General features: G+C 39.3%; 1 protein-coding gene across 1 annotated transcript in view; it reads left to right on the plus strand.

Annotated features, from left to right (window-relative positions):
- The window catches only part of LOC126161225 (xaa-Pro aminopeptidase ApepP-like), a 290593-nt gene that overhangs the window by 224607 nt on the left and 38565 nt on the right, over positions 1–27421 (plus strand). The window contains exons 7-11 of the mRNA XM_049916968.1: positions 4498–4618; positions 4752–4898; positions 8974–9187; positions 26718–26951; positions 27032–27073. Coding sequence (XP_049772925.1) covers positions 4498–4618; positions 4752–4898; positions 8974–9187; positions 26718–26951; positions 27032–27073 — 758 coding nt within the window. The remainder of the gene's footprint in view (positions 1–4497; positions 4619–4751; positions 4899–8973; positions 9188–26717; positions 26952–27031; positions 27074–27421) is intronic.

Consider the following 27421-nt stretch of genomic DNA (forward strand, 5'->3'; position numbering starts at 1 on the left):
AACTTAAGCTTGTCATTTTATTTATTTATTAGCCCTTTTCTGCAGCTTTGGCCATATATGTATACAACATATAATTTGCACACATCTCCACCCCCCCCCCCTCCCCCCCACTCTCTGTCCAACTCATCCTCCTTCTCCTCCTCTCTCTTTCCATCTCCTTTCCTCTCTCTCTGTGTCTATGCTGTTCATCACCTCCTTTCCCTCTCTCTATCCACCTCCTCCTTCCCCCCTCTTTCATCTCAGTTGTGCCCATCCTCACTTATACTCCTGGGAATGCATTCCAATACTATCTGCACAACATGCCACCGGATGTCAGGCATTACCAACCCTTTTTCACCCCCAACCTACCTTTATGGAACCTAGGTGGTACTTAAACATTTATATCATTACATCACTTGGTACATGAAAAAAAAAAAAAAAAAAAAAAAAAAAAGCGAATACTAGTATGTAATAGTTTACAGCATTGTAACAGAATACTGTAAAGTATTACATAAAATTGTTTACTTTTCGTTATTCAAAACAGAGTGAGTTGATAAAGTCAATCTTTGGGTTGTGAATGTTCTAACAGCAGTTTTTCTTACAACAATATTTTTGGCATGTTTTGCATCATCACCAGTAGCTAAGCTGCAGTGCTAATACAGTTGGAGCAATTTATCTGTGTGTATATATCTCTGTAAGTGTTCTGCATTAGTTAGCTCTGAACAAAAGATATTGTCTAAAAGCTTAGCAATATTTTCAGTCTTGTTTATATGCCTAATGATCACTCAGTGTATCTGAATATTTACCTCTACTCCTTCTAGTGTTTGAAAATACAAGATGTTTCATCATAACATTTACAAATAAAAATTATACCTGAAACACTTTTTTTATTGTGATCTGAGGGTAAATGACTGCAGTATATAAAAATAGTTTTAGACCTATTTCTCATTCACAAATTATATCATAAAACACCTTTGTTGCAAAAATGTGGTGCTTGGCTGAGAAAGAGGATGAAAAAAGAAGTTTGTGTTTTGCATCATCACAGAGAACCCAGTATTATAATTATAGTGATTTGAACTGTACTTTGGTTGTAAAAATGTGTATTTCTACCTCCTCATCAACAGCTGCTATCCATTCCACACCAAAAAATTACTTTCATTCAACCTGAACCCCTGGAATCAGAACAGCAACAATGACAAGCAGTCCTTCTCCCAGTACACCAGAAGCCTTGTTAAGGTCTATGCAAAATGATGCTACCTTTTCCATCTTGTCCAGAATCAGGAATCCTGTATATTATCTCCACATATACCCAGTACTCCTTATACAAGTACTGACAGGCCACAATAGTACACCCTGTTTGTCACTGATTGACACCATGGAGTTGTACCATTGGACAGTTCCCCCCCACTAGGGCTTCAACTACCTTTCTTTGAAATAAGGACTACCACTCCTAGTATCCTTCTCACCCCTCCAAAAAAGGCATTGCTAGCCTATCTCTTCCTCTTCCTCTACTGTCAAGTATGGATTGGTTCACCCATGTGATTAATCATGTCTCGTATGGGTGTGGTTCTCAGAACAGGTGCAGAGTTCCGCCTTTTTAAGAGGGCTGGAGTTGTGGGTAGTGTGCTGTTACTTAGTTAATTTTGTTATTGTTATATCATTATTCATATCTCTGTTTCTGTCTGAATTCCCTGCAGTATTTCAAGTTTTCCACGTTTTTGTGTGATCACAAAATTTCTGTGCTTTGAGATATTTATGAATGCCAGTGATCACAGTATCTCACCTTTTGAACACATTTTCAGCAAATTAAAGATGATAAAAAGAAACTTATGGTTGAGTACTGGTGAAAGAAGCAGACTGTCAGATTTAGATATATTGTCAACAGTACACACCACAGCTGCTAACCTTGACTTCAGTGACATAATCAGTGTATCAACTCCACTCAAAGCAAAAACAAACCAACACTGTCTGAATAGGCTGTGAAGCCATAGTGGTACTAATTGGCTGATGTGTCATCCTCAGCCCTCAGGCATCACCAGATGCAGATATGGAGGGTCACTGCTCTCCTGGCCGTTCAAAGCAAGAAAGTACAATTACACACACACACACACATTCACAACTCACACTCATATAACCACTGTCTGTGGGCTTAGTGGCTAGAGACAGTGGACATATGTGTGTGAGTTGTGCTTGTGTGAATGTGTGTGTCTTTTCTACTTTGGAAAACGACCTTTTGGCCAAAATCTTAAATTTATAGCAGTCTTTTTATTGTGCTTCCTGTGACTTAGAATGAGGAGGAGGAAGAGGAAGAGGAGGAGGAGGAGGAGGAGGAGGAGAAGGAGGAGGTTAGTGTTTAATGTCCTGTCAACAAGGTCATTAGATATGGAGCACAGACTTGGATTATGGAAGGATTGGAAAGGAAATTGGCTGTGCCTTTTTTCAAAGGAACTAAACTGGCATTAGTCTGAAGTCATGAAAAACATGGGAAAAAATCTAATCAGGATATCCAGACGTGGGTTTGAACTGTCGTCCTCCCGAATTCTGAATGTGAGTCCAGTGTGCTAGCCGCTGCTCCACCTTGCTCGGTCTGTGACTTAGTGTTTCTCTACATGATGAATCCTTTTCATAAGATATAGATTTTGTTTTACTTTAAGTTTTTTTTTTTTAGAAAGTTCTTCAATGCTTCACTTTTATTAAACCTTCTTACAGAATTATAAAATTTTCTAAATCTTAGTTGAAAAACACTGCAGAAGGTAAGTAGGCATGAGGAGGAGGATTATAATACAGCTTTGGCATTTCTGCCTGAAGCCCAGGATCCCCTCAGTTTGGCCCTGGTTGCAATTGATCAACCTCCAAAAAATTCATGCATCATTACCATTTAGAAAAATCCTGTACACTACAACCTGAAATAAATTGCATGATGATGAAATTTGAAGTATAATGTAAATGTAACACAAACGTAATCTCCATAAGTGTGTAGTTATATAGCCATTATCCTGAAACAGACACCTCAATGCATTTGTACCTCATGAGTGCTGCTAACAAGCTTTGTCCAATTTAAACATTAGTCCCAGAGCACACACAACACAAATAACAATAATAATTCAACAAACATTGTTTGCAGGCAAAGATTATATATTTTTTTCTTATGGATACAGTTTAACCAGCTGTTCTTGCACTTGCGTGACTATTGATTCCAGGACTTGATATGCAGCAACATGGGATACTAAGCATAAGGGAAGCACCACAAATTGAAAGTAAATAACACTGATATGTGGGAATTTATGATCATTACAAGATGACGTGTCAAATATCTCAGTAGAAACCCAAGAACTTATTTCAATACTGATGATGCATTTGTGGCATGGTAGTGTGACTGACCGACCCAGAAAGCTTTCCTGGATCACCACATGGTACCCATCAAAACATTGTGTTTGTTATGTGATTAGAAGAGGCTGGATGTAATTTTTTCACTGGTATCTAAATAAGTGAGAAGACAAATAATTTACACACACACACACACACACACACCAGGACTTAGCTAGTGGCTCAGAGGGGAGGCAGCAGGTTTCCTGGCTAAGAACATGGAATGGAGGGGTGGCAGGTGCACAGGCTATGCCTGTGAGACACAGGTACAAAAGCAAGGTAGGTGTGGTGCATGATTCAGTGATATAACATTCCTGTAGATCTAAAAAGAAATTATGCAGTAGAAAGACTTCGAATGTAGGAAGTTTTGTCCTGTTATTGTGGCAATTTGAGTTGTATGTCATCTGGCAGTTTACTCCATTTTCTGCAAAGAGTGGTGCAAATGTCATGTATTGCTTGTCTCAGTTGTGAAGAGTGGCATAAACTTCTGAATGGTGCACCATTCAGATGACTGCTACAAGGAATAAGCAATAAGAAATAACGATTAATGACAACTATTATCAGAAACACCAAGAACTATGACACGGAATCTACAATTAGCAGAGCACCCAGTGGGCGGCACAGTGATTGTGAGAGGAATTACTGTGAAGAGAACAAAAGATCCCCCCCCCCCTTTCCTTCCTTACTGGAGCCCAGTAACTACACACCTAGAGGGTGAGCTCATCTCTAGATGTATAAATATGAGGAACTGCACTTTATCTTGACATTCCACAACAAAATTATGCGTATAACACTTCTCAAAACATCACAGAATTCCAATGATGTCACCCGATTGAGTACCTTAGAGATCTATTTTTGAATAGTCAAACAAAGATGTCATTTGTTTTGGGTATGAAATATTATTCTGCTGAAATTTATGAGATGGTCTTTTATGTCATGTGACTATGAGGGGTTGCTACTTTATGCATATAACACTTCTCAAAACACCACAGAATTCCAGTGCTGTTACCAAGCTTAGTACCTTAGAGATCTATTTCTGAGTTGCCAAATAAATACATCATTTGTTTTTGGCATGACATAGTGTTTTATATCATGTGACTTTGAGAGGTTGCTATTGTAGTCATTTAAAAACAATGATGGTTATTTTTTCAGCATAAAAAATTATAATGAAGTATGGTATGACCTAGCTGCCTTGGGACAGAGAGTCACAAAAGTAATTTTGCCACAACAGTATAGCTACGCCAAAGGAGTTAGTTATCTTGTGTATATACAGGTATGTAGCAGACAAAGCTTCATTGCTGCAACAATTTGAATTTTGAAGCTATCAGTTCTTCTGCACTATTTGTGAAACATAATTCAGCAGTCCTTAGCATAAAATTAATATTTTCTGAATGATTGTTTTCCAGATTCCTGAGCAGAAGATACAAAGAGAAATATCACCTGTTCTTTTGATGAAAACACGAAAAAATTCTGTTGAAGCTATGGGAATGTGGAACGCACATATACGAGATGGTGTTGCTCTTTGTCAGTTTCTTGCAGACCTTGAACATGGTGTAAGATATCTCTGATTAATTTGCCAGGAAGTTACCAAATCTGACTGTTTTTGCCATAATTGTACAATTATAATGTGATTTGTAGCCTTATTATTAATGCAAAATTAATACAAATAAGATAATTATATAATAATTGAGGTATGTGTATCCCACAATAGAACCGCTGCATTTAATGACCTTTCAAACTTTCTTAGCAAAGTTTTGACAGTTTCTTGCTGCTACAAACTTTGAAATCTGGAGACTATGTCTCTTGTATACGGGTAAACTTACTACCAAGATGGTATGGTGGTGAAAACATTATTTTCTCACATTTGTGGAGTAATGGGATCCAGACCAAACACAGAAATCTTGGTATCTCTGTGGTTTTGCTAAATCACTCCAAATGAATGCTGTGATTGTTGCAACAATAAAGCTACTTTTTACTGTTTCCTCTACACTTTTCAGACTGAACTGGAACTTAGAACTGACTGACCTCCCTGGTGAAAAGGCATTAAACTCTAATCTTCATTCTTGCACATTTAGTGCTTGGCCGTTTTCACATAATTATACTGAGACAAAAACAATTTTATTTTGGTCTTATGCAACCAGATATGCTATTTTCACAAAATATGCAAACTCTGTACTAAAAATCTTCTGCACTGCTGTTCAAATGAGACTGTACTTTGTTTTCATCTACCTTATAGATCCATTGGCGAGACAAACAAAGTAACTTCATATAGCTTGTTTTGAAATAAATCATCAGGATATCCCATGAAATTACTTTGATTAACAGCAAAAACTAATTTACAATATAATCTTTAATTATTTTATAGAATTTTTGGTTAGTTGCAATGAAATTTATCATAATAATGCTTAGTTTGTTAATCCTACTGCAAGTAGTAATGACGGCAAACAACATGACTTTCCTTACAAGTGATTGCTGCCTGTGTTAAGTTTTGAAATTCTGTTAAACTGAACCAAAAGTGGTTGGAGGATGGCTGTAAGCAGAGTCAATTTAAGGCTCAAGAGACACAAGCTGCCACTTATGGAGCCAAGCTGAGAGGGGTGTCACAACTGTAAGGTTTCCATAGAGGACATATCAGAATTTAGTAGCAAAAACTGAAGTAGGTGGAAGTGTTTGAGTGGAAAATGGGAGCACTAAATGTTATGTCACTTGTACATAAAAATGTTCACAAATCAGCCCTGTCCGTGAGAAGATTTGCACACATGGATGTGAAGGCAGTTTATTGTAGAACAGTACTTTGCAAACATATTAAAATATTATGTCTCTCTTTATGGTATAACAGCCCTAGTATAAATGCATTTAGGCAAAGCAGGTTCTTTGGTTCAAAGCATAAAGCAAGGAAGTCATAAACTTGACAAAGTGATGCAAAAATCATTAAGGAGCTGTCCTCAGAAATAAGACATGGAATTAAAAGTCCCTGAAAACTGAAAATAAAATTAAGAGAATGCTTTTATATGTATTTCTTCATTGTACTGCCATCTGGCCATCATCACACAGGCACCAAGCACATATACACACTATTATTCTTAATAGAAATTAGGCTATGCATTTCATAAATTACACTGGCTCTGTTGCCCATGAATGGCCAAGGAAGTCAGTCAGTCATAGGAACCATTCTGATACATTTAGACAAGAGATATTTATTTAGGCATGATAAACTGAAGCATTCATGACTTTATAGGGATACTGTCATTTGTCCATCATACAAAGTCCTGTATCAACAACATAGCATAATAAGCATCCCTGGTATAGGGAAACAACTGAAAGAATTGGAAACAAATAAGTCACCAAATCCGGATCGAATCCAAATTTGGTTTTATAAAAAGTACCCTAGGCACTGGCCCATTACTTAGCTTGCGTTTATCATGAAACTCTCACCCAAAAAGTCCCTAGTGAAGACCAAAAAGCTTATGTTCATGTAACAGCTCAGTTTTAGAAAGCACTGCTTGTGTGAAACTCAGCCTGCCCTTTTCTCACATGATATACTGTGAACTATGGATGGAAAGCAATAGACAAATTCCATATTTCTTGATTCATGAAGAGTATTTGACACAGTACCCAACTACAGACTGTTAACAAAGGTATGAGCATATGGAAAAGACTCCCAGTTATGTGAGTGGCTTGAAGACTTCTTAAATAATAGAACCCAGTATGTTGTCCTTGATCGTGAATATTCGTCAGAGTGCTCATGGAAGTGTGATAGGACGACTATTATTTTCTACGTAGGTAAATGATCTGGCAGACTAGGTGAGCAGCAATCTGTGGTTGTTTGCTTAAGATGCTGTGGCGTATGGTAAGGTGTCAGAGATGAGTGACTCTGCAATGAAACAAGATGACATAGACAAAATTTCTAGTTGGTATGATGAATGGCAGCTGGCTCTAAACATATAAAAATGTAAATTAATGAGGGTGAGTAGGAAAAACAAAACTGTAATGTTTAGATGCAGCATTAGTAGCATCCTTCTTGACACAGTCATGTCATTTAAATCTCTGGGTATAATACTGCAGAACAATATGAAATGGAATGACCATGTGAGGATTGTGGTAGGGACGGTGAATAGTAGACTTCAGTTTATTGGGAGGATTTTAGGAAAGTGTGGTTCATCTGTGAAGGAGACTGCATGTAGAATGCTAGTGTGACCTACTCTTGAGTACTGTTTGAGCGTTTTGGATCTGCACCAGGTCAGGTTAAAGGAAGACAGTGAAACACTTTAGAGGAGGGCCGCTAGATTTGTTACTGGTAGGTTTGAACAACACACAAGTGTTACAGAGATGCCTTGGGAACTCATATGGGTATCCTGAGGAGAAGACAATGTTCTTTTTGAGGAACAATGTTGAGAAAATTTAGAGGATTGCCATTTGTAGCTGATTGCAGAATTATCCTACTGTCACCAACATACATTTCACATAAGAACCACAAAGATAAGACAGAAGAAAGTAGGACTCATATGGAGGCATATAGACAGTCATTTTTGTAAGTGGAACAGGAAAGGAAATGACTAATAGTAGTGCAGGCTACCCTCCACCATGCACTGTACTGCAGCTTGCAGAGTATGTATGTAGATGTAGGTTTAGACATGAATCACAGTTCTGAATGCAAGATCACTGTTTGAATCAGTGCTACACTTCCAAGATGAAATATTCACTCTGCAGTGGAGTATGTGCCAATATGAAATGTCCTGGCAGATTAAAACTGTGTGCCGGGCCAAGACTCGAACTTGGGACTTTTGCCTTTCACACAGAAGTGCTCTACCACCTGAGCTGCCCAAGCATGACTCATGACCCATCCCCACAGCCTTAATTCCACCAGAACCTCGTCTCCTACCTTCAAAACTTCACAGAAGCTCTCCTGCAGACCTTGCAGAACTGGCACTCCTGGAAGAAACGATATAATGGAGACATGGCTTAGCCACAACATGAGTTCAAGTCGTGGTCTGGCACACAGTTTTAATCTACCAGAAAGTTTCAATGCCACACTTGTTTACATATTTGCCACTTTTGTGGTCCTTTACCATGCCCATTACATGAAATTTAAACTCATGTGTTTAAATCGTTATTTCACCAGCTTTCTGACATGGCTGGTATATGGAACAGCAGATAAGTACACAACACCACATGCAACTGCTCAAACACAGAATGTCATAGCTTGATATTATTGAGTGGATTGCAGCATCCCACAATACTTGAAAATGACCAATGTTGAAATTGCAGTCGCAATAAATAATGTTTTAACAGCCAAAAGCAGAATGATTTTATTTAAAAATTGAAAATATTCTAATGATTATTTTATTCACTGCCACATCATTAGAATACTTTTGTTGCTGCACACCCTATCCCTTACAGACAGCTAATTTTCAAGTGAAATTGTTTTATACCACTAAGAATAAAAAATAAATATATTTTGTATTGTAAGAGATTTGTACCAACAAATTTATTCCACTGTATCTGTTATTTTGAAGTACTGCAGTTTCCACAAGCAGGATTCTTTCAGTTATAGAAATTGAAAATCAGTTTATTTTACACATGATTTCTGTAGCTACTATTAACAAGATCTACATTTACTATTTTCAGGTGTTGAATGGAGAGTACTGGGATGAACTGCAAGCAGTAGAAATTCTTGAGCAGTACAGGTTGCGGCAGGTTTATAACAATGGTTCTAGCTTTGGAACTATTGCAGCTTTTGGAATTAACTCAGCACTTCCACATTATCAGAGCACAAACAGTACAAATTTACGTATAGACACATCTGGGTTGTTCATGCTGGATTCTGGTGGACAGTATCTTGGCAAGTACAAACTTGTGTTGTAGCTGTGCTTGTATGTGAATAATGGTGTTTTTGCATTTACAAACATCATGATTAATATCTAACAATGGAAAATCCAGGATGGAATAATGACAATATTATGAAAAGGATAGTTGCTACTCACCATATAGTGGAGATCCTCAGTCACAGACAGAGATATAACAAAAAGACTGTCAAATGCAACACACACATAACCACAGTCTCTGGCTGCCACTATTCTGATGAAGACCTGTTTGGCTGAAAGCTTTGTTTGACAGTCTATCTGCAACTCAGCATCTTTGCTATATGGTGAATAGCAACTATACTTTTCATGATTAATATCTATTTATATTTGTCCACACTTAGTTATTATGTTCATTGAAGATAGTGATGACATCTTAAGAACAGAAAACGAGACGACTAAAGACAAATGCAGAACCAGTGTACTGCGTAAGATTCACTAATGACTTACTCTATTCACAAATTCAAAAAAGGACATGAATAACATACAAGAAATATTAAGAGGTTCTCTGAGGCAGTACAAGTCAGCCATAAATGTAAAGAAGACAAAGCTCCAAGCAGCAAATAAGAGCCGCCAAATGACTAATGCAAGTGAAACATTTGTGTTGCTTACAGTGCATTCTGCCAGAAACTGAAAGAGAGCTATGCCTACCTTTCATAGAAAAGGAAAGTTGTTAATGAGCAACCATATGTATAGAAAAATGTAAGTTACAGCAGGTGAGTAAGAAAAACAATCACGTAACATTCAAATACAGCATTATTGGTGTGCTGCGTGAAACAATAATGATGACTAAGTATCTAGGAGTAACATAGCAAAGCATCATGGAATTGGACAAGCACATAAGATCACTTTCAGGGAAGGCAAATGTTCAGCTTTGGTTTATTGGAGAAATTCTAGGAAAGTGTAGCTCATCTTTAAAGGAGACCATGTACAGAACAAAAATGTGACCCATTCTTGAATACTGCTGAGGTGTTTGAGATTACCATCAGGTCATATTAAAGGAAGACATCGAAGCAATTCAGAGGCATACTGCTACTTTCGTTAGTGGTAGGTTGGATTGATAAATAAGTACTACAGAAATGCTCTGTGACCTCAGATGAGAATCACTGGGCTGAAGAAGATGTTCTTTCTGTGAAATGCTGTTGAGGAAGTTTGGAGAACTGGCATTGCAACAAACACTAGAGTGATTCTAGTACATCTCACAGAAGGACTTGAAGCCAAGATAGGAAAAATCAGGGCAGAAACCATATAGATGGTTGGTTTCCCTCACATCATTTGTAAGAGGAACAGGAAATCATTGGTACCCTCCATTGTGCACTGTTTGGGAGCTTATAAAATATGTATGTAGATGTAGATACAGTAGAATTTCAGCTGTGATTTCTCCCAAGAGCCTACACTAATAGTGAAAGATGGACAAGAGGTGAGAAAATATAATTTCTGTGCAGTCTTATCTGCTTTATAAATAAGTTTCCAGTAATCACATGACTTTTTCAGTGACACGTCTCACTGCAATTTTTGATAAGATCATGTCATCAAATACTCTATGAAAGCTTTTGAAGGGCCAAGGGATACTCCTACTGCTTGGGAATTTTTATTTATTTTTTTCAGCTACATATTACAAAATGTACTACAGTTTACAGGGTACTTTGACCTCTTCTGGAACCATGCTGGATCACTCAATAATTATATACATATAATTAATATAATGTGCCAACATTCCTTTTAACATTATTTTCCCAATCAGTTTGCTGAATGTTGAGGTCAGGATAATAGATCTGCAGTTCTAGACTCAACACATTTCCCCTTTTTGTGTAAGGCTATGAGTACAGCCAGTTTCCACTTGTCAAGTACACTATCTTCAAGAACACAGTTTATTATATATAACTAATGTCATTTTGCAATAAGATTTTGGAACATATGCAGTCTTCAGACATTATGAATTACCTCAAAGAAAATGACTTATTGACAAATAACCATCACAGATACAGAAAATAGTGTTCAAGTGTTCACATGAAACACAACTTTCTCTTTATTCTCATGAATTAATGACTGCTATTGACAGGAGGTGTAAAAACCAATTGCAAAATGATTTAGACAAGATATTTATGTGATGTGAAAAGTGTCAATTAACTCTAAATAATGAAAAGTGGGAAGTCCTCCACAAGTGTACTGAAAGTAATTCACTAAATTTCAGTTACATGGTAAATCACCCAAATATAAAGGCTGTGGATTCAGCTAAATACTTAGGAATTACAATTATGAATAAAATAAATTGGGATGATCACATAGATAATGTTGTGGGAAAAGTGGATCAAAGACTTAGAAAATGCAATAGGTCTACTAAAGAGACTGTCTACACTGCACTTTTCCATTCCTGCGTGTTGTGGGATCCTCATCAGATAGAATTGACAGAGGGCTTCAAAAAAGTTCAAAGAAGATAGCTCATTTTGTATTGTTGTGAAACAGAGGAGAGGGTTCCACAGATTTGCACAGTAGCATGGCAGTCATTAAAGCAAAGGCATTTTTGATTGTGACAGGATCTCCTCATGAAATTTCAGTCACAAGCTTTTTCCTCTGAATGCGAAAATATTTTGCTGGTGCCCTCCTACAAAGGGAGAAGTGGCCATCATAATAAAATTAGAGAAACCAGATCTTGCACAGAAAGATTTAAGTGTTAGTTTTTCCCACATGCTGTTCAATAGTGGAATGGTATAAAAATAACCTGAAGGTGCTTCGATGAACCCTCTTCCAGGAACTTAATTGTGAATTTCAGAGTAATCATTTAGGTGTAAATGTAGATAAACTAGTGGTTTTACTAGCTCATATTTACATTTCTTCAACCAAAATGGAGAAATTTCATCTAATCCTGCAGATTTTTTGTTTCTGAGGCTGTCAATAAGCTTCAGAATGTGATCAGTGCATACTGCATGTTTGTGTACTTCATATATGTTCATTAGCAGACTCAAATGCATACTGTGCACCCAGTTTCATGCAGACATCACTTTCAGCAGTACCTATAAAGTAATTATCAAAAATATTGCTAACTAGAAGGGAATCAGGAATGTCTCATTATTTACTGTTAATTCTGCATCATTACTTTTAGTTTCTGTTGCATTGTTTGTAATTTTATTTACAACTGACTAGCAAGACTTTGAAATGTTATCTTAGCTTTGTGCTTGTTGGCTAATTCTTTCTGATTTCAATATCCTGGCTTCTTTGCAGAACTTATGTTTGCACTGCAATTTACAGTCAGCAAAGTCAGACAGAGAATGAAAGGAAAGTTTTGAAACCTACACTATAGTGCAGACAGTGGATAAGATGATCTTTAAATGAGATTATTTCAGAATCAACAAATAAAATAAAAATAGCTAGGAATATAATTAGCATTGAGAGGGCAGCAAAAAATATGCACAGAAAACAAATGAAACCGAAAGGACAAAAGTGAGTAACGAAATAGTTTCAGATAAAAAAGAAATTGCCAAAATTCTGCGTAATAACTACTAGATACTGTAGAAAACTTAAAACATGGAAGTGATAGCTAAGAAGGTCACCAGACGACAGTCACATATAACCCAAGCCACTAAACATTCTTAAAACCAGTATCTCATGAGGAAGTGGTAAAGGTTATAAAAAATAGCTTAAGAGAGAGAATTCTGCTGGACATGTGTCAAAGTACATAATCAAGCATGTGGCAGCAGAAATAATTACGCCACTATTGGATAATGTAAACTGCTCATTCTAAAATGGAGTTATTTCCTGATCAACTTCAATTAAATAATATAATGCCTGTTCACAAAAAGGAATGAATTAAGATCCTAACTATTACAGACCAGTATCTTTATTTATTTGTTTAGCACCCATATTAGTCACATTCATGATACTGGACTTGCCAAACTACAAAATAGTATAAAATATTATAACAATATTACGAAAAGGAAAGTTGCTACTCACCTTATAGCAGAGGTGCTGAGTCACAGATAGGCACAATGAAAAGATTGTCAGAAATAAGCTTTAGGCCAGCAAGGTTTTCATCAAAAATAGACGACAGATGCACACTCTGCGCATGGCTTCAGTTGCCAGAGACTACAGTCATGTGTGTGTGTGAGTTGCATTTGCGTGTGTGTGCGTGTGTGTGTGTGTGTGTGTGTGTGTGTGTGTGTGTGTGTGTGCATGTCATCTATTTTTAATTGCACCTGAGTCCTGCATCAATGAGGGTTTGGAAAAGGTAATCCAGGTTCCGGCGATGCTCATCTGAAGTAGTGCCCAAGATGATGTTGTCATCCAGATAATTGTAGCAGGACAGTACCTTCTATATTAGGTGCTCCAAAAAAGTTTGGAAGATAGCTGGGGCAAAGTGCTGCCAAAGGGGAGACAATGATATTAGAACAGCCCAATATAAGTGTTGATGACAAGGAGGGATTTTGTCACTTCATCCAATGGGACTTACAAATAGGCATCCTTGAGACTGATCTTTAAGATGAACATGTTTCCTTGTACTTTTTCCATTAACTGTTCAGGGTAAGAGAGAGGGTATGAATCCATGACAGACTGTGAATTAAAGGTGAACTTAAAATCTGTGCAATGGTGGAGTCACGTGTTGGATTTTCTTACTGTGACGAGGGGTGAAGGCCACTGACTGGCAGAAATGGATGTGATAACCCCTAGGTCCTATATATGTCTGAACTCTGCCCAGAATCCTCCTAAATGTCGTGGGGCACCTCTCATGCTTTGAAACATTGCAGCTGGGCAGTGTCTTTCAAACTGATGGTGGTAAAGTATTTTCCCCTACCCTGAGGGTTGTCAAAAAGCTGATGGTATTTGTCACAGAGCTTCATGATGCTGTTAAAGGGGACATGGGAGTTAATCATTACTGCATTATCAAAGATTTGGATGCCAGAGTTGTCAAAAATATTAAGGCTAAAACTGGTAGAACTGTCATAAGAGTGAAGCACCATGACAGGAATTGCCTTATATGTAGATTGATACTGCATCTATAGGGAAAAAGTTCCTAGGATTGTGATGCAATTACAATTGCATGTGGTGATGGCATGTTTCAGAGCTTAGAGCCATGGGGACCCAAGCTTTCCGAATGTGGACCCATTGATCAATGTCACAGAAGCCCCAGTATCAAGCTGGAATTGTAAAACCTGATTCTGAATACGCAGCCAAATGAAAAATTTCAATGGCTCGCTTATAAGCACTGAGAAACACTGGGTCAGACTGAAAACCTGGGATGAGTTCTGCCTTGTGTAAATACTGTATTAGGTCTGAATAGGCAATGCCTCATCACGAACTGAATGATTGAGGAGTGTGGCATTGTGAATATCCATTGTCTCAGAACCTTGGGTGGCTGTGGGAACAAGCAGGACTGCAACTTCATTGAGCAAATGTCTTGGATGTGCCCAACCTTTTCCAAAACAAATATTGACTTGGCAGAAACAAGCATCCCTATCACTGCAGGATTGCAATTTGCCACAAATGTGAGACCTCAGCAGGCATGCCATAGATTGTTCATGGTGCCCAGAAGAAACAGACATACCATTTGAAAAAGATCAGAGGGTGTGAAAAGTGGCCACCATAGGAGGCAACATTTCCAGCTCTGCAGTGTCAAACAATTCCTGCACCTGAACTATATGAATGGCATCCTCAAGAGAAGGATCCAATAGTTTGAGGATATTTGCCCACAGTCAGGAATCAGTAACATTCTGAACAATAGTGTTTCTGCAGCATGGCATCTGTGTAAGACTTACTACAATGGCATGTAAATTGGCAGGTGTGGGTCATACCATGTAACTCTTTGAGCCACTGCCAATAGGACTGGATAGGTTAGCACTTCATTTGAAAGAACCTATATAGTGCAGCAGTGACCAGCAACTTTGAGTCTAAATACTTATCAAGAGCAGCAGTGAATTCCAGGAAAGGAACAGATTCAGGCTGAGTAAGTGACAAAAGCTTAGTGCAAATTCCTGAGATATCCATGCCAACACATGAGCATTGAAAATCAAACGAAATGTTGAAAGCCACAAAGTGTTGAAACATCTGCAGTTTGTATTCATCCCATTCCTCTGCGACAGCATCCAACTTGCAGAATGGTGGAGCTGAATGGTGTCTGCTGCTGTCATCATCAGCATGGGTGACAAGTTGGAACAGGGCTTTTTGCAGAAACTGTCAGACTTCCAAACAGCAATGATATCTTGTCCTTCAGTTGAGTGTACTGCTTTCACTGAAACTTAAGAAGTTTGTGTTGTGACAAGGTTTCCTCTTGCTGGGCAGCCACCAAGGTAGAAAAGAATAAGTGACAAGTAAGACAAACACAAGAACAAAGAGAAACTCCTCCAAAACCTAAATCTAAACACCGTCCACTCTGGAAATGAACAACAACAGAGATTCCCGATCAGAGGTGATGAGACATACCCATGGAAAGTGTGGACATGCCACCAGGGCAGAAAATGTAAAACAGTACTAGAACCAGCCTCTGTGACCACTATTTCTTGTGTCTGTGAATGTAGAACAACAAATAACAGTATGTGTGCATAGAAAACAAGTTTATTCCACAATAAGGAAAAAGCCAAAAGAGAATAATACTGTACACCAATTATTGATATTGAGCAGCCACTGTGATGGATGTCAGCAGAATCTGTGGATGACACTGAGGTTTGAGCGCTGTGAAGCAGAATCCTTGGGGTAGTCCATTTTCAGAGTGGGATTGATATCCTGATGATCATGATCTGAATGGTGTAGCCTCGTGGTATCAGCAGTAGTGAAGCCCAAGATGAAACTGCTCTAGCGAAGGGCTGCATGCACTTATAAAGCCCCAGGCAGCATAGAAATATACCTACCATCAGTGAGTCTACTGTGGCATGGCATTGCACGATTGGTGCAGTACCGTCATGTAGCTATTTGATGTGAGTACACTGGCTGGACATTGCCATGTTACTGTGGAGGCAGCTACATGCATGAGCAATGTCTGTGCTGTCCTCATTGGTAGCTCTGCACCTGTGTGGAACAGATGACCTGTGGTCATGCGGTGGCCGACATCATGGTGGGCATTGACGATACCCGAGTTAAAAGATTATGTACTGTAAATCACCATGCATTATGGAACATTATACATACATTGTGCAAGCTATTACATGTATTTACTGTGGAAGCTGTTATATGTACTGCATATATTGCCAAATTGTAAGCATAATAACATGTCCTATGTTACAAGTACATTGCTGTACAAAAGGAAATTTATGAGACAATTAGACAATTAAAAATCACAGTCTAGCCACTGGTCTCTGAGTAAATTATCCAAGAAGAGGCCATTTAATATGTCTGCTGAGAACATGTGGTCATAATTTGTTAAAACATGATTTACTGAACTATTATGTGTGCTAACTATTCTAGTGGGTACTAGCTCCAGTAGATCTTTAGCCTCATAAAATATGATACAATCTGCAAAACATTTGCTTTCCTGGCAATCATGTAAAGTGTTGATGTTCAGGTCTCTGAATATCATGAGATTTACACCTACATTACCTGACATTAACCTACTCAAAACTCCATCAAGTGATTTCAGGAAAGTATTAAAATTTCCAGAGAGGTATCGATATATGCCATCAAAAAAGAAAAGAAACAATATGAAATACAAATTTGAGAATTACAAATTTGAAATCTTTTTCAACAGCAAACTTGTTCATGCAGTGCACTTTTTGTATGGTGGTTATAAGCTTACCTTTTCCTCAAGTAAATGGTAACACCACTGCCTTCGTTATGTGCTCCATAGTAAGATGTCGCTAGATTGTGGCTCTCTAATTTGAAACAATGAATTTTATCTACTGGTTACTGATTTTCTGTGACAACTACAACACATGCAGCAGTACTGTAACAAATGTGTAGTTAACTGATCAAAAGATTTATTTCTACATATAAATTAATTACACAGAAGTATGTGGTTTTCTTGGCATTCAGTGTCAGCAAGTCAAAAGGAGGAATAATTATATTACCAAAACCCAGAATAAAAACAATGTGGCACAGAACCATGGCACTCTAGTACAGTCTACACCACTGTACTGCGGAATGTGTATAGTAGGAGTCACTAAACAATTACCCCCACTCCCAGTGTCAGCAGTACTTCTCATTAAATTTGATATGCCATCCAGATCAAGTTGTCACGCCTTTCTTAAAACCCAGGGGGCATCTCCTTGGAATGAGTGTGTTCTTCTAGCTGCAGGGTTGTAGCTCCTGCTGGTGTCTCCTGTGTTGCAACATCCAATGTTCATTGAGACTCCTCTGTAGCTTGCTGTGTGGGAGAATCTTTAGTTGCTGCCTCTCCCTTCTTCATGTTTCTCAATGCCAGTTCTTTTTCTGTTGGTTGTGAATCTTGAAATGCCAGACTGATACAGTTAAGCACAGCTTTGATAGGGTAGCCTATGGATGTCAATCTTGAAATTCTTGTCACCTTGACTAATTACTGTATATGGACCTGCATATAGCAGTTGCAGTGGTCTGTATATGGTGTCATTACGTGATGGCACACTTGAACAGGTTGCTAAATCTTCAAAGACAAACATGTGGCATCTGGTTTGTTCATGAGGCTGTACTGGATGAAACTGATGTATGTGGGATTGCAACTTGGTAACAAAGTCTGGCACTGTGATGGTTTTATCTCCCATATCATGGATGAACTCTCCAGGCAGATGTAACAATTGGCCATACAACAGCTCTGCTACTGTGGCTTGGAGTTCATACTTGAAAGCTGTTCTCAATCCAAGTAAAACAACTGATAGGCTTTCTGTCCACTTGTATTTTGTGTGACTGCAAAGGGCTGGTTTCAGTTGTTGGTGCGGGTGTTCCACCATGGTGTTTGCTGTGGGATGATAAGTGGTGGTCCTTGTTCGCTTGCCACCTAAAAATGTGGCAAGGACCATAAAGAGGCGTGCCTCAAATTGACATCCTTGATCTGTCATTATTCTCAACAGTATGCCAAAATGCATAATGTATCTTCTGAAAAACTTTTTCACCACATTCTTTGCAGTGACATCTGCCATAGGTAATGCTTCTGGCCACCTTGAGTATCTGTCCACGATTTTAAGGCAGTAACTGCAGCCTTTGGACGTTGATAGTGGACCTACAATATCCATGTGGCTGTGGTCAAATTGTTAGTTAGGCAGTCTAAATGTACCTAATGGTGAAAATCAAACAATGCAATATCCAGGATGGAATGTAATAATATTATGAAAAGCAAAGTTGTTACTCATGATAAAGTGGAGATGCTGAGTCACAGATAGGTACAACAAAAAGACTGTCACAAATAAAGCTTTCGGCCATTAAGGCCTTTATCAACAATAGATGACAGATGCACACACAAACATTCTCATGCAAATGCAGCTCACAGACATGACTGCAGTATTATGCAACTGAATCCACAGTCTTGTGACAGTCTTTTAGTTGCACCCATCTGTGACTCAGCATTTCTGCTATATAGTGAGTAGAAACTTTCCTTTTCATAATGTTGTACCTAATGGTGCCCTGACATGTTGTGTGATTTTCTTCTTTTGACAGGCCATACATTATTAGACATACAATTTACTAACAATGTTCATACTGGGCAAGATGTAACTTCGTTTAACATGCTTTATGGTTCCTCAGATTCTGGTATGTGCTAGATTGCGTATTGAATTGATTGCCTGGGTTCAAAATTGCTTCAGAACAAATGGCCGAAACTTTAGTTTGGTGACATCACAATATAACTCCATGTTCGTGCCTGGTTTGTCACTCTTCATAGTTGGAAACCTGATTGTTGCCACACAATGTATGCAGCTCCTCATCATCTTGTTGCACTCATCCCATGGCATCAAATTCAATAGCTGCAGCTATGGCCTCTACTTGTAACGATGTATACTTGATTACACCCATTGTCTCACTCTGAGAGTGTGTCAGCAGGTATATTAAGTTTGCCTTGCATATATATGATGTTGTATGGAAACTGGCCAGTGTAGTCAATATGCCTCAGTTGTTGGCAACACCTTACTTGGCTTCACTTTGAAGGCATAAGTTAACAACTTGTTGTCCATAAAGATACTAAAATGGCGGCTTTCCAAAGAATGCTTGAATTTTTTGCTGCAGCATAGACTGTGTACAGCTCACAATCCTATGTCATCCACTTCTGTTGTGAAGATGACTGCTTGTGGTTAAAGAAAGCAAGCTGTTGCCAACACAGGTTTATCCTCTGCTGCAACACTGCACCAACTGCATTAGCAGAATCATTGACCATTAATGCTAATGGTGCATTGCTACTAGGTATGTGAGTAGAGCTGCATCTACTTTTATAGCATTGAAAGCAGAGTCTGCCTCACATGTCCATTGCAGCCTGTTGTCTGGCCTATGTGTACCCTTCAAGAGTTCATTCAATAGTGCTATTACTGATGCATGATGTGACACAAACCACTGGTAGAAATTTATTGAACCAGGATAACGTCACAACTGCCGAATTGTAGCTGGCCATGGGTACACACACATTGCTTCCACCTTGTCTTGCAGTTATTGGATGCCATGTGCATCCACTGTGTAACCGAGAAACTGGACTTCCTTGATACCAAAAGTACATTTTGATGGGTTCAGTATCAGTCCTTTCGCATACAAACATTCAAACAACTTCATCAAATGAAGCATATATTCCTCTTCAGATACATAACAAAATTCTAGATCATGTGTTATCTCGTCCATGAATCTCTGAAAAGTCTGTGCTGCATTACAGAGCCTGAATAGTATTCATGAGAACTTGAATAAACCAAATGGCATGGTGACAGTGTCTTAGGAATTTCTTCACGAGCAACTGGAATCTGATAGTATGCTCTGACCAAATCTATTGTTGAAAAAATCATTTTGCCTTGTATCCCAGCAGAGAAATCCTCAATATGCAGCACAGGTTACCTTTCTGGAATGGTTCTCACATTTAATTGCCAGTAATCACTACAGGGGTCTTCAATTCAATTCAATTTATTGCTCATAACATTTAATTTTATCTGCACGTGCATTTTCAGCTAAGTATACAGTTTTAGCAATTACTTTTTTTTAGTTTACATTATTTCTTATTACATTATATTTTTGGGATTTCTGTTGGGTTGTAGCCCAAAGAAACACACTCATTTCTGTAAGAATCAGTATATTTCATACAAATGTCCACATTACAACAAATTATAAAGCGAACTGAACAAGCAACATGGCATGAGCCGTTAGGTTCAGAGTCAAAGAACTTGTGATGGCAGAGATCTATCATTCATATTTGTCAATGCCACATGGACACCCCCCTCCCTTTCCCCCATAGTGTGGAGCATGGTTTGCTGGAAGGGGGGCACGTCCAGCAGTGAAGGCAGTGAGTGTGACGGCAGTGATGTGATGGGGATTTCCATCTCTAGAGGTTGTTGCAGCAGGGACCATGCTGGGAGGTTGACATGGAACTCCTGTATGTGGTGTGGACAGATGAGGCATCGGCCCATGAGTGAGGATGTAGTGGTGTGGGGAGGGACTGTGTCCCCCATGTGGTCATCTGGCAGCATTCGAACTGTAACCATCCCTAGGGGGGTTACCATAGCTTGGAGGAGCGTGTGATCGACCCCATGCGGGAGCGGGTGGGAGCCAGCGATCAGCTGGCAAACCGGGTCCCTGGTCGGGTGGGGCAAGTTGTCTTGGAGAAGGATGAAGATGTTATTGTTGATGAAGATGGTGACATCCTCCACACATTTGGGTGGGATGTCAGTTTGCAGAACCACTAGAGGTGGTGGGGGGGGGGGGGGGAGGAGGTAGAGAGAGAGAGAGAGAGAGAGAGAGAGAGAGAGAGAGAGAGAGAGAGAGAGAGAGAGAGGGAGAGAGAGACCCCGAGGAATGGCGTGTTGATGGTGATATAGATGCATATTTAGGTGAGGGCTGTGGTGACAGCTCTGAGGGATCATAGCTTGAGCATGAGTCCTCAATGCTGGGGGGCTGCATAATAACAGCAGGCATGAAAGACGCTGGATTGAGGTGTGCTGGTTTCAGATGGTGGAGAGAAACAGTGAGTGGTGAACCTTTAACCTGAATGTCCATCATGTTAGTGGTGTGGTTTATGACCTCGTTTGGTACTGAATATGGTGGGGCAAATGGGGCCCAGTTGGTGTTGTTGCGGAGAAAAACAAACATACATGAAAGGAGATCGGAGGGCACATAGGAGTAGGGTGGGGTGGGGGAAGGGGGGGGAGGAGGAATACGGCTAGATGAGAGGTCAGGGAAATGTTTGCAAAATGCGATTGGATCTGGCTTACGAAGTCGGGAAGGGGGTAGGGGGGGGGGTTCAGGGAAGAGGGGGATTGTAACAGCTCGGAGGACAGGGTTTTCACCATAGACAAACTCACTCATGGTGCCCTCAATATCTGGTTTGCATGATGACCGTAGGCTGAGTAGTACCCATGGGAGAGCCTCGGTCCAAAGACTTGTGACACTGCAGTGCTGTCTTGAAAGTGCGATGCCACTGTTCTACCACTCTGTTTGCTTGGGGATGGGAGGCATTTGTGCATCATTTGTTGACACCACACAGCTGGCAGAGTTGGGTGAAGAGTGCTGATTCAAACTGCCAGGCCTGGTTGGAGGTCATGGTAGTGGGGCAGCCGAAGCAGGAAATCAAGGAAGAAACAAAAGCCTTAGATATGGTTTCAGCAACTATGTTGGTGAGAGGTACAGCCTCTACCCATCAAGATAAACAATCAATGCAAGAAAGAAAATATCAGAAGCCCTATGAGGGGAGGGGGGGGGGGGCAGCTGATGTACACGGCAGAAGTGGCTAAATGGAATGTCGAATTTGCAGAGAGGTGGAACATGTGCCTGGTGACTTTGTTGCACTCGCAGGTGATGCAGTTCCGTGCCCAGGTCTGACAACTGCGCTTCATGTCTTGCCACACAAACCTTTCTGACATGATAAATGTCGATGACTTAATTCCAGGATGTCCTAGAGAAAGTAGTGTGTCAAACACTGAACAGTGGGGCATGGTGGGGATGAGGGGTTGGAGGGTGCTGGTGGATGCGTCGCGCCAGACTTCCTCTCGGATGCTGGCGAGTCTTGCTTTGGTGAAAGACAGCAAAGTGGAGGTGCTGTTGAGAAGTTGCTGTGTATCCTCATCCTGGTTCTGTAGTATGCTTCTGCAGTATGAAAACCCTTTTCATGTTAGTTTGGCATGTCCCACCCCACAGTACTATTCCATAAGAGAAGAAAGGGTACATCAATTCATAATATACAGTCCTTAGGGTTTCAGAATTAAGATGTGATAATCTTCTTAATACATATGGACTGGGTGTCATTTTTTTACAGACATAATCAGCTTACTGTTTCCATGAAAGATGATCATCTATGCATAAAACCAAGAATTTACTATCTGTATAGGTTTTTGGTAGAATTTCATCAGTCACAAATTTTGACTGTTTGGACCACTTGGCTTAAAATGAATAGTATTAGTTTATTCTATGTTTACTTTTAGGTTGTCTCTTTCAAAGTGAGTTCTTGCCTTTTCAGTAAAGTTATGTATCTATTCAGCTAGGCTGGGCTCACTGTCTGCATAGCAGACACCAGATTTATCATCTGCATACATAGTGATCAACTGCTTATTGTAAGAGAACTAGGGAAATCATTTACATAGCATATGAATAGTCCTGAGGAACACCAAAATATGTATTTCTTATAGCTGACCTTCTCCTCTCTAGTATTTCTCCTTTAAAGTACAGAATCTCCATGCATTGCTGTAAACCCTTTACATATGTTTCTAGCAATTGGATGAGTGTTCCAGTGACACCGCTCTTTGCAGTTTTTGATAAGAATGCATCATGATGCCAACCGTTCTTCTTTTTGGTACCATATGAAGAGGGTCTGCCCAGCTGCTACTTGAAGAATGGCAAATACCTTGAGTTGACATGCTACAAAACTCTTTTTTGATAATTTGTAATTTATCTGTTGCTAAAAGTCAAGGGCGTGCATCAGTTGGCAGACCTGGGGTAGCGAGGATATGATGAACCATCAAGTGTTTGATAGGTGCTAACATTAATGAATGCCTTGTGATCTCTGGGAAATTTTTTAGTAGTCGTGTATTTTACGTGTGCCCAGCGATCACTCTGTTGTGGTGGCAGTGCAATTCACCTTACCCTGTGCAGGCATGTACATTGTAGCATCACCTAATTGCTGTTGTCATAGGTCAGGTACAAGATCATAGAATGCCAGGAAGTCTGTTACTAGTATGGGGTGTGATACATCAGCCACAGTATACCACCACTCAAAGGTACGATGCAGTCCGAAGTTGAGTAGTAAAGTGATGTGTCCATATGTCGTAATATTTGTATCATTTGCAATATACAGGCAAGCGTCATCATGCCTGTGACAAGGTAACTTGGTCTATCTGGTACTGTACTTTTGTGTTGTGTTCGTTAATAAACAAGTGTTGTGCACTGCCTGTTGACGTGGCTGTAACTGCTACCGTATCGGCATCACGATTCACTTTACAAGATAGTATACATTTATGTGCATCTTCACCAAATTTTCTGTGGTGCCAACATATGTTGTGTATCACTGACAAATGATTTCGACTCCTTGACCATTGACCTGTGTGTTACCTTTTGTGTGCTTTTTGTAATGCAGTCACTTGTACTGTAAGCTCAGCTAGAAGTCTTCTGTGCATCCACTGGTAGTCAGGATAGCCATGTATTGCATAATACGTCATCACTGGCAGTATTACCTGCAAGAGTATGCAGCTGATGAAGCAGTTGTGATGGAGTTCTTTTACCTAATTCCTCTATTTATAAATGCTTTTCCAGACATTTAGCTTCAGACTGGGACAACCGCATAATCAATGCCTTCTTTATGGCAGCATATCGTTTGATTTCAGGAGGTGTAGGAAGAATGTCTTGGACTTCTGTGGCAAGATCGTCCCTTAATGCAGCTACCACTTAACTATATTTTGTTTCATCTGCCGTAATCTGTGCTAAGATGAACTGGCTCTCTAATTCTGTGAACCAAAGCAAGGGGTCATGCTGCCAAAAAGGTGGTTGTTTGATCGTAACCTTGCTAAAATTTCCATTACGTGAGGCTGGCTCAGTAGGCACTGGTGAGGAATTCATCTTTGTGCTGAATGAAAAACTGACATGGTTGGTGCAGGAGTAACAGTTGTAGTTTTCACATGTCACGGAATGTCAGGCCAGCATGGAACCACTGTTATGCATGATCATGTTGCACGGCACCATTTATATGTAGTTAACTCATGAAAAGGTTTATTTTCACATTTAAATTAATTATGCAAAAGTAAATTCTTCATTTGTGTGACCATATTGTTTGTAGCTACCTTACAATTCCCAAGGGTATTTTCATTCTGTTGTTGAACTACTAGAAAATGAGTAATTTTTTTTCCTAACAAGAAGCGTTTCACTTTATCGAGGTAAAGCATCATAATTGGCTGTGATTTCCCCATGGTTTCTCACCTACATTGGGAAATGCCATCTGTTAAGACATCTTTGCAGTTTTCCTTCTTTAGACACTGATACTCATAGCTTAATTTTTAGTTTCTCTGCAGAACTATCCATTTCTCATGTTTTACACAGCAAACTTTTTCATACACCATTGTTTTCTGTCTCTGTTTATGTGGTTTGCATGATATTCCATGTCAACAAGACAAAACAATGATTAACCATATAATCAAAAACAAAGAATAAACACAATGGGGTATAGAACCATGGAACTCTCGTACAGTCTACACCACTGTACTGTGGAATGTATATAGCAGGAGTCATTACATATATATCCAGTGAATAGGACTCAGACACATTTGAGTTACATCTCTGAATACTTGTATGATGGTCTTTGTTCTAGAAAGGACTCATGGTTGTAGTCTAGGGACAATTGATCCTCTTGCTTACAAGCTTTGTTGCACAGTTCACTCAACAGGGGAACTAGCTTGGTATTTTCCTTTCTGTTTATATTCAGTCCATTGCTCATGTGTTCTTCATGGTTCATTTTACTTCGTTCTAGCAAATCTACATAGATAAACTTATCACACAACTCTTTTAGCTCATAATTGTAGAGCTGTGCTTCTCTTTTTGCATGACTATTGTGGCATTTACATGACAGTTGTGGCAGATCATGTCACAGTGATGGCCATCTTATTTTAGCTGACTTTCTCCACCACTGCACTATATATGTAATAGCTTATGCCATGGGCACAAAAAGTAAGAGTAGACCTTCCAGAATCACATTTCAGGAATGGAATCTGCTCAAGGAAAAAAATTCTGTACAAAGTGATCTGATCCAAAAGAGTATTATGTACAATATTAGTACATGTTGCTACAGAAGAATGCTGAAGATTAGATGGGTAGATCACATAACTAATGAGGAAGTATTGAATAGGATTGGGGAGAAGAGAAGTTTGTGGCACAACTTGACCAGAAGAAGGGATCAGTTGGTATGACATGTTCTGAGGCATCAAGGGATCACCAATTTAGTATTGGACGGCAGCGTGGAGGGTAAAAATCGTAGAGGGTGACCAAGAGATGAATACACTAAGCAGATTCAGAAGGATGTAGGTTGCAGTAGGTACTGGGAGATGAAGAAGCTTGCACAGGATAGAGTATCATGGAGAGCTGCATCAAATCAGTTTCAGGACTGAAGACCACAACAACAACAACATAGTACATGACAAACTGCCTATTGGCTTCTGTCTCAGGTTCTGCGGCCGACGTTCATCTAATGATTTTTCTGACGTTTTGCCAGCACGAGTGGCTGGCATTGTCAAAGCTTCACCCTCCATTGCCGGTGGTGAACTAGAGCCGAGCTCGTGGGCGCAGACTATATGTACCTGGCGCCAACATATTTAGATGAACGTCGGCCGAAGAACCCGAGACAGAAGCCAATAGGCAGTTTGTCAACAAGTGGCCATGAAAGCCTCAACAATTTTGAACATAGTACATGTTTAATACATGTGTTTGCATTGCCATCTTCCACAGCAGTAGCAGTCAGCTCAAGACGGATAACCTACAGTAACAGATAGTACATGTTTGTCCAAAAACACAGTTTTTGGATTTTAGGCTGAGAAACTGTCTACTTCTGTATCAGCCTCATTTCCTCCAACAATTTCCTCTTGTTTCAGAAGATATGATTTTTGTCTGTTGTTCATGTGCATCTGGTGAGATAGAAGTTGGGAGGGGGGTGAGAAGACAGAGTTTTAGTAATAAGTATCCAGGAATTGGGAGAGTCAAAAATTTCAGAGCTAAGCAGATACATCAGTTTCTGTATGTTCATGTATCCATCATAATACACTCCATCTAAGAGGTGGATGGTGACCTGTCCCAACCATCATTTTGTTTCACAAATAAGTTACTTATAGTTTTTACAGATGCAACACCTAAAGATATTTTTTTCAGTTTTTATAGATGCAACATCTAAAGATATTTTTACTATTAAGGTTTTTTTTTTCATGTGTAGTGAGTGTTGTACTCAAATTTAAATTTTTGTTTATGTAGATGGAACAACAGATGTCACTCGCACAATGCATTATGGAGTACCAACTGAAGAGCAACGTACTATATACACTAAACTGCTCATGGGTTGCATTAATATTGCAACAACTATTTTTCCTGAAGGCAAAACTTTAAGTGAACTTGAGATTTTAATACGAGCACCTTTATACAGTCTTGGATTGAACTACGGACATGGAAGTACACATGGGATTGGCTCGTTTTTAGCTGTGCATGAAGGTCTTATAATTCTTTTAATTCAAATTATTATTACTTGCTTAGGACATTTACATTCTTCTAACAATCAATTTTATTTTCAGCTTTCAACACTACATACCATGAGAACTTCTTTGGATCACAAGGTGTGTAGCCATTTGCATAAGATAATATTACAAGAAGAGAGATGGATCATACTTACATATGGTTGACAAACTGTCCATGAAGAGATGTATTTCAGGGTGTCCAAATTTTTACTAGACCCAACATTTCCTTATTAAATTTGACAATAGCAGATATGGGGCATGGAAATCACAAGCCATTTCATGTAATTGTGATGGTTTTATTAGCTGTTATGACAGCATAGACCGCTTTACAACACTGAACCCCATTTTATTTTAGTGTACATATGTTTATGGGTTACTATTCCTTCCTAATATATCTACAAGAACAATTCCAAAGTCTCCAGATTCCATGAGCAAGGGAGCCTCTTG

This window comes from Schistocerca cancellata, chromosome 2 (assembly GCF_023864275.1).
Source record: "Schistocerca cancellata isolate TAMUIC-IGC-003103 chromosome 2, iqSchCanc2.1, whole genome shotgun sequence".
Taxonomy (NCBI): Eukaryota; Metazoa; Arthropoda; class Insecta; order Orthoptera; family Acrididae; genus Schistocerca; species Schistocerca cancellata.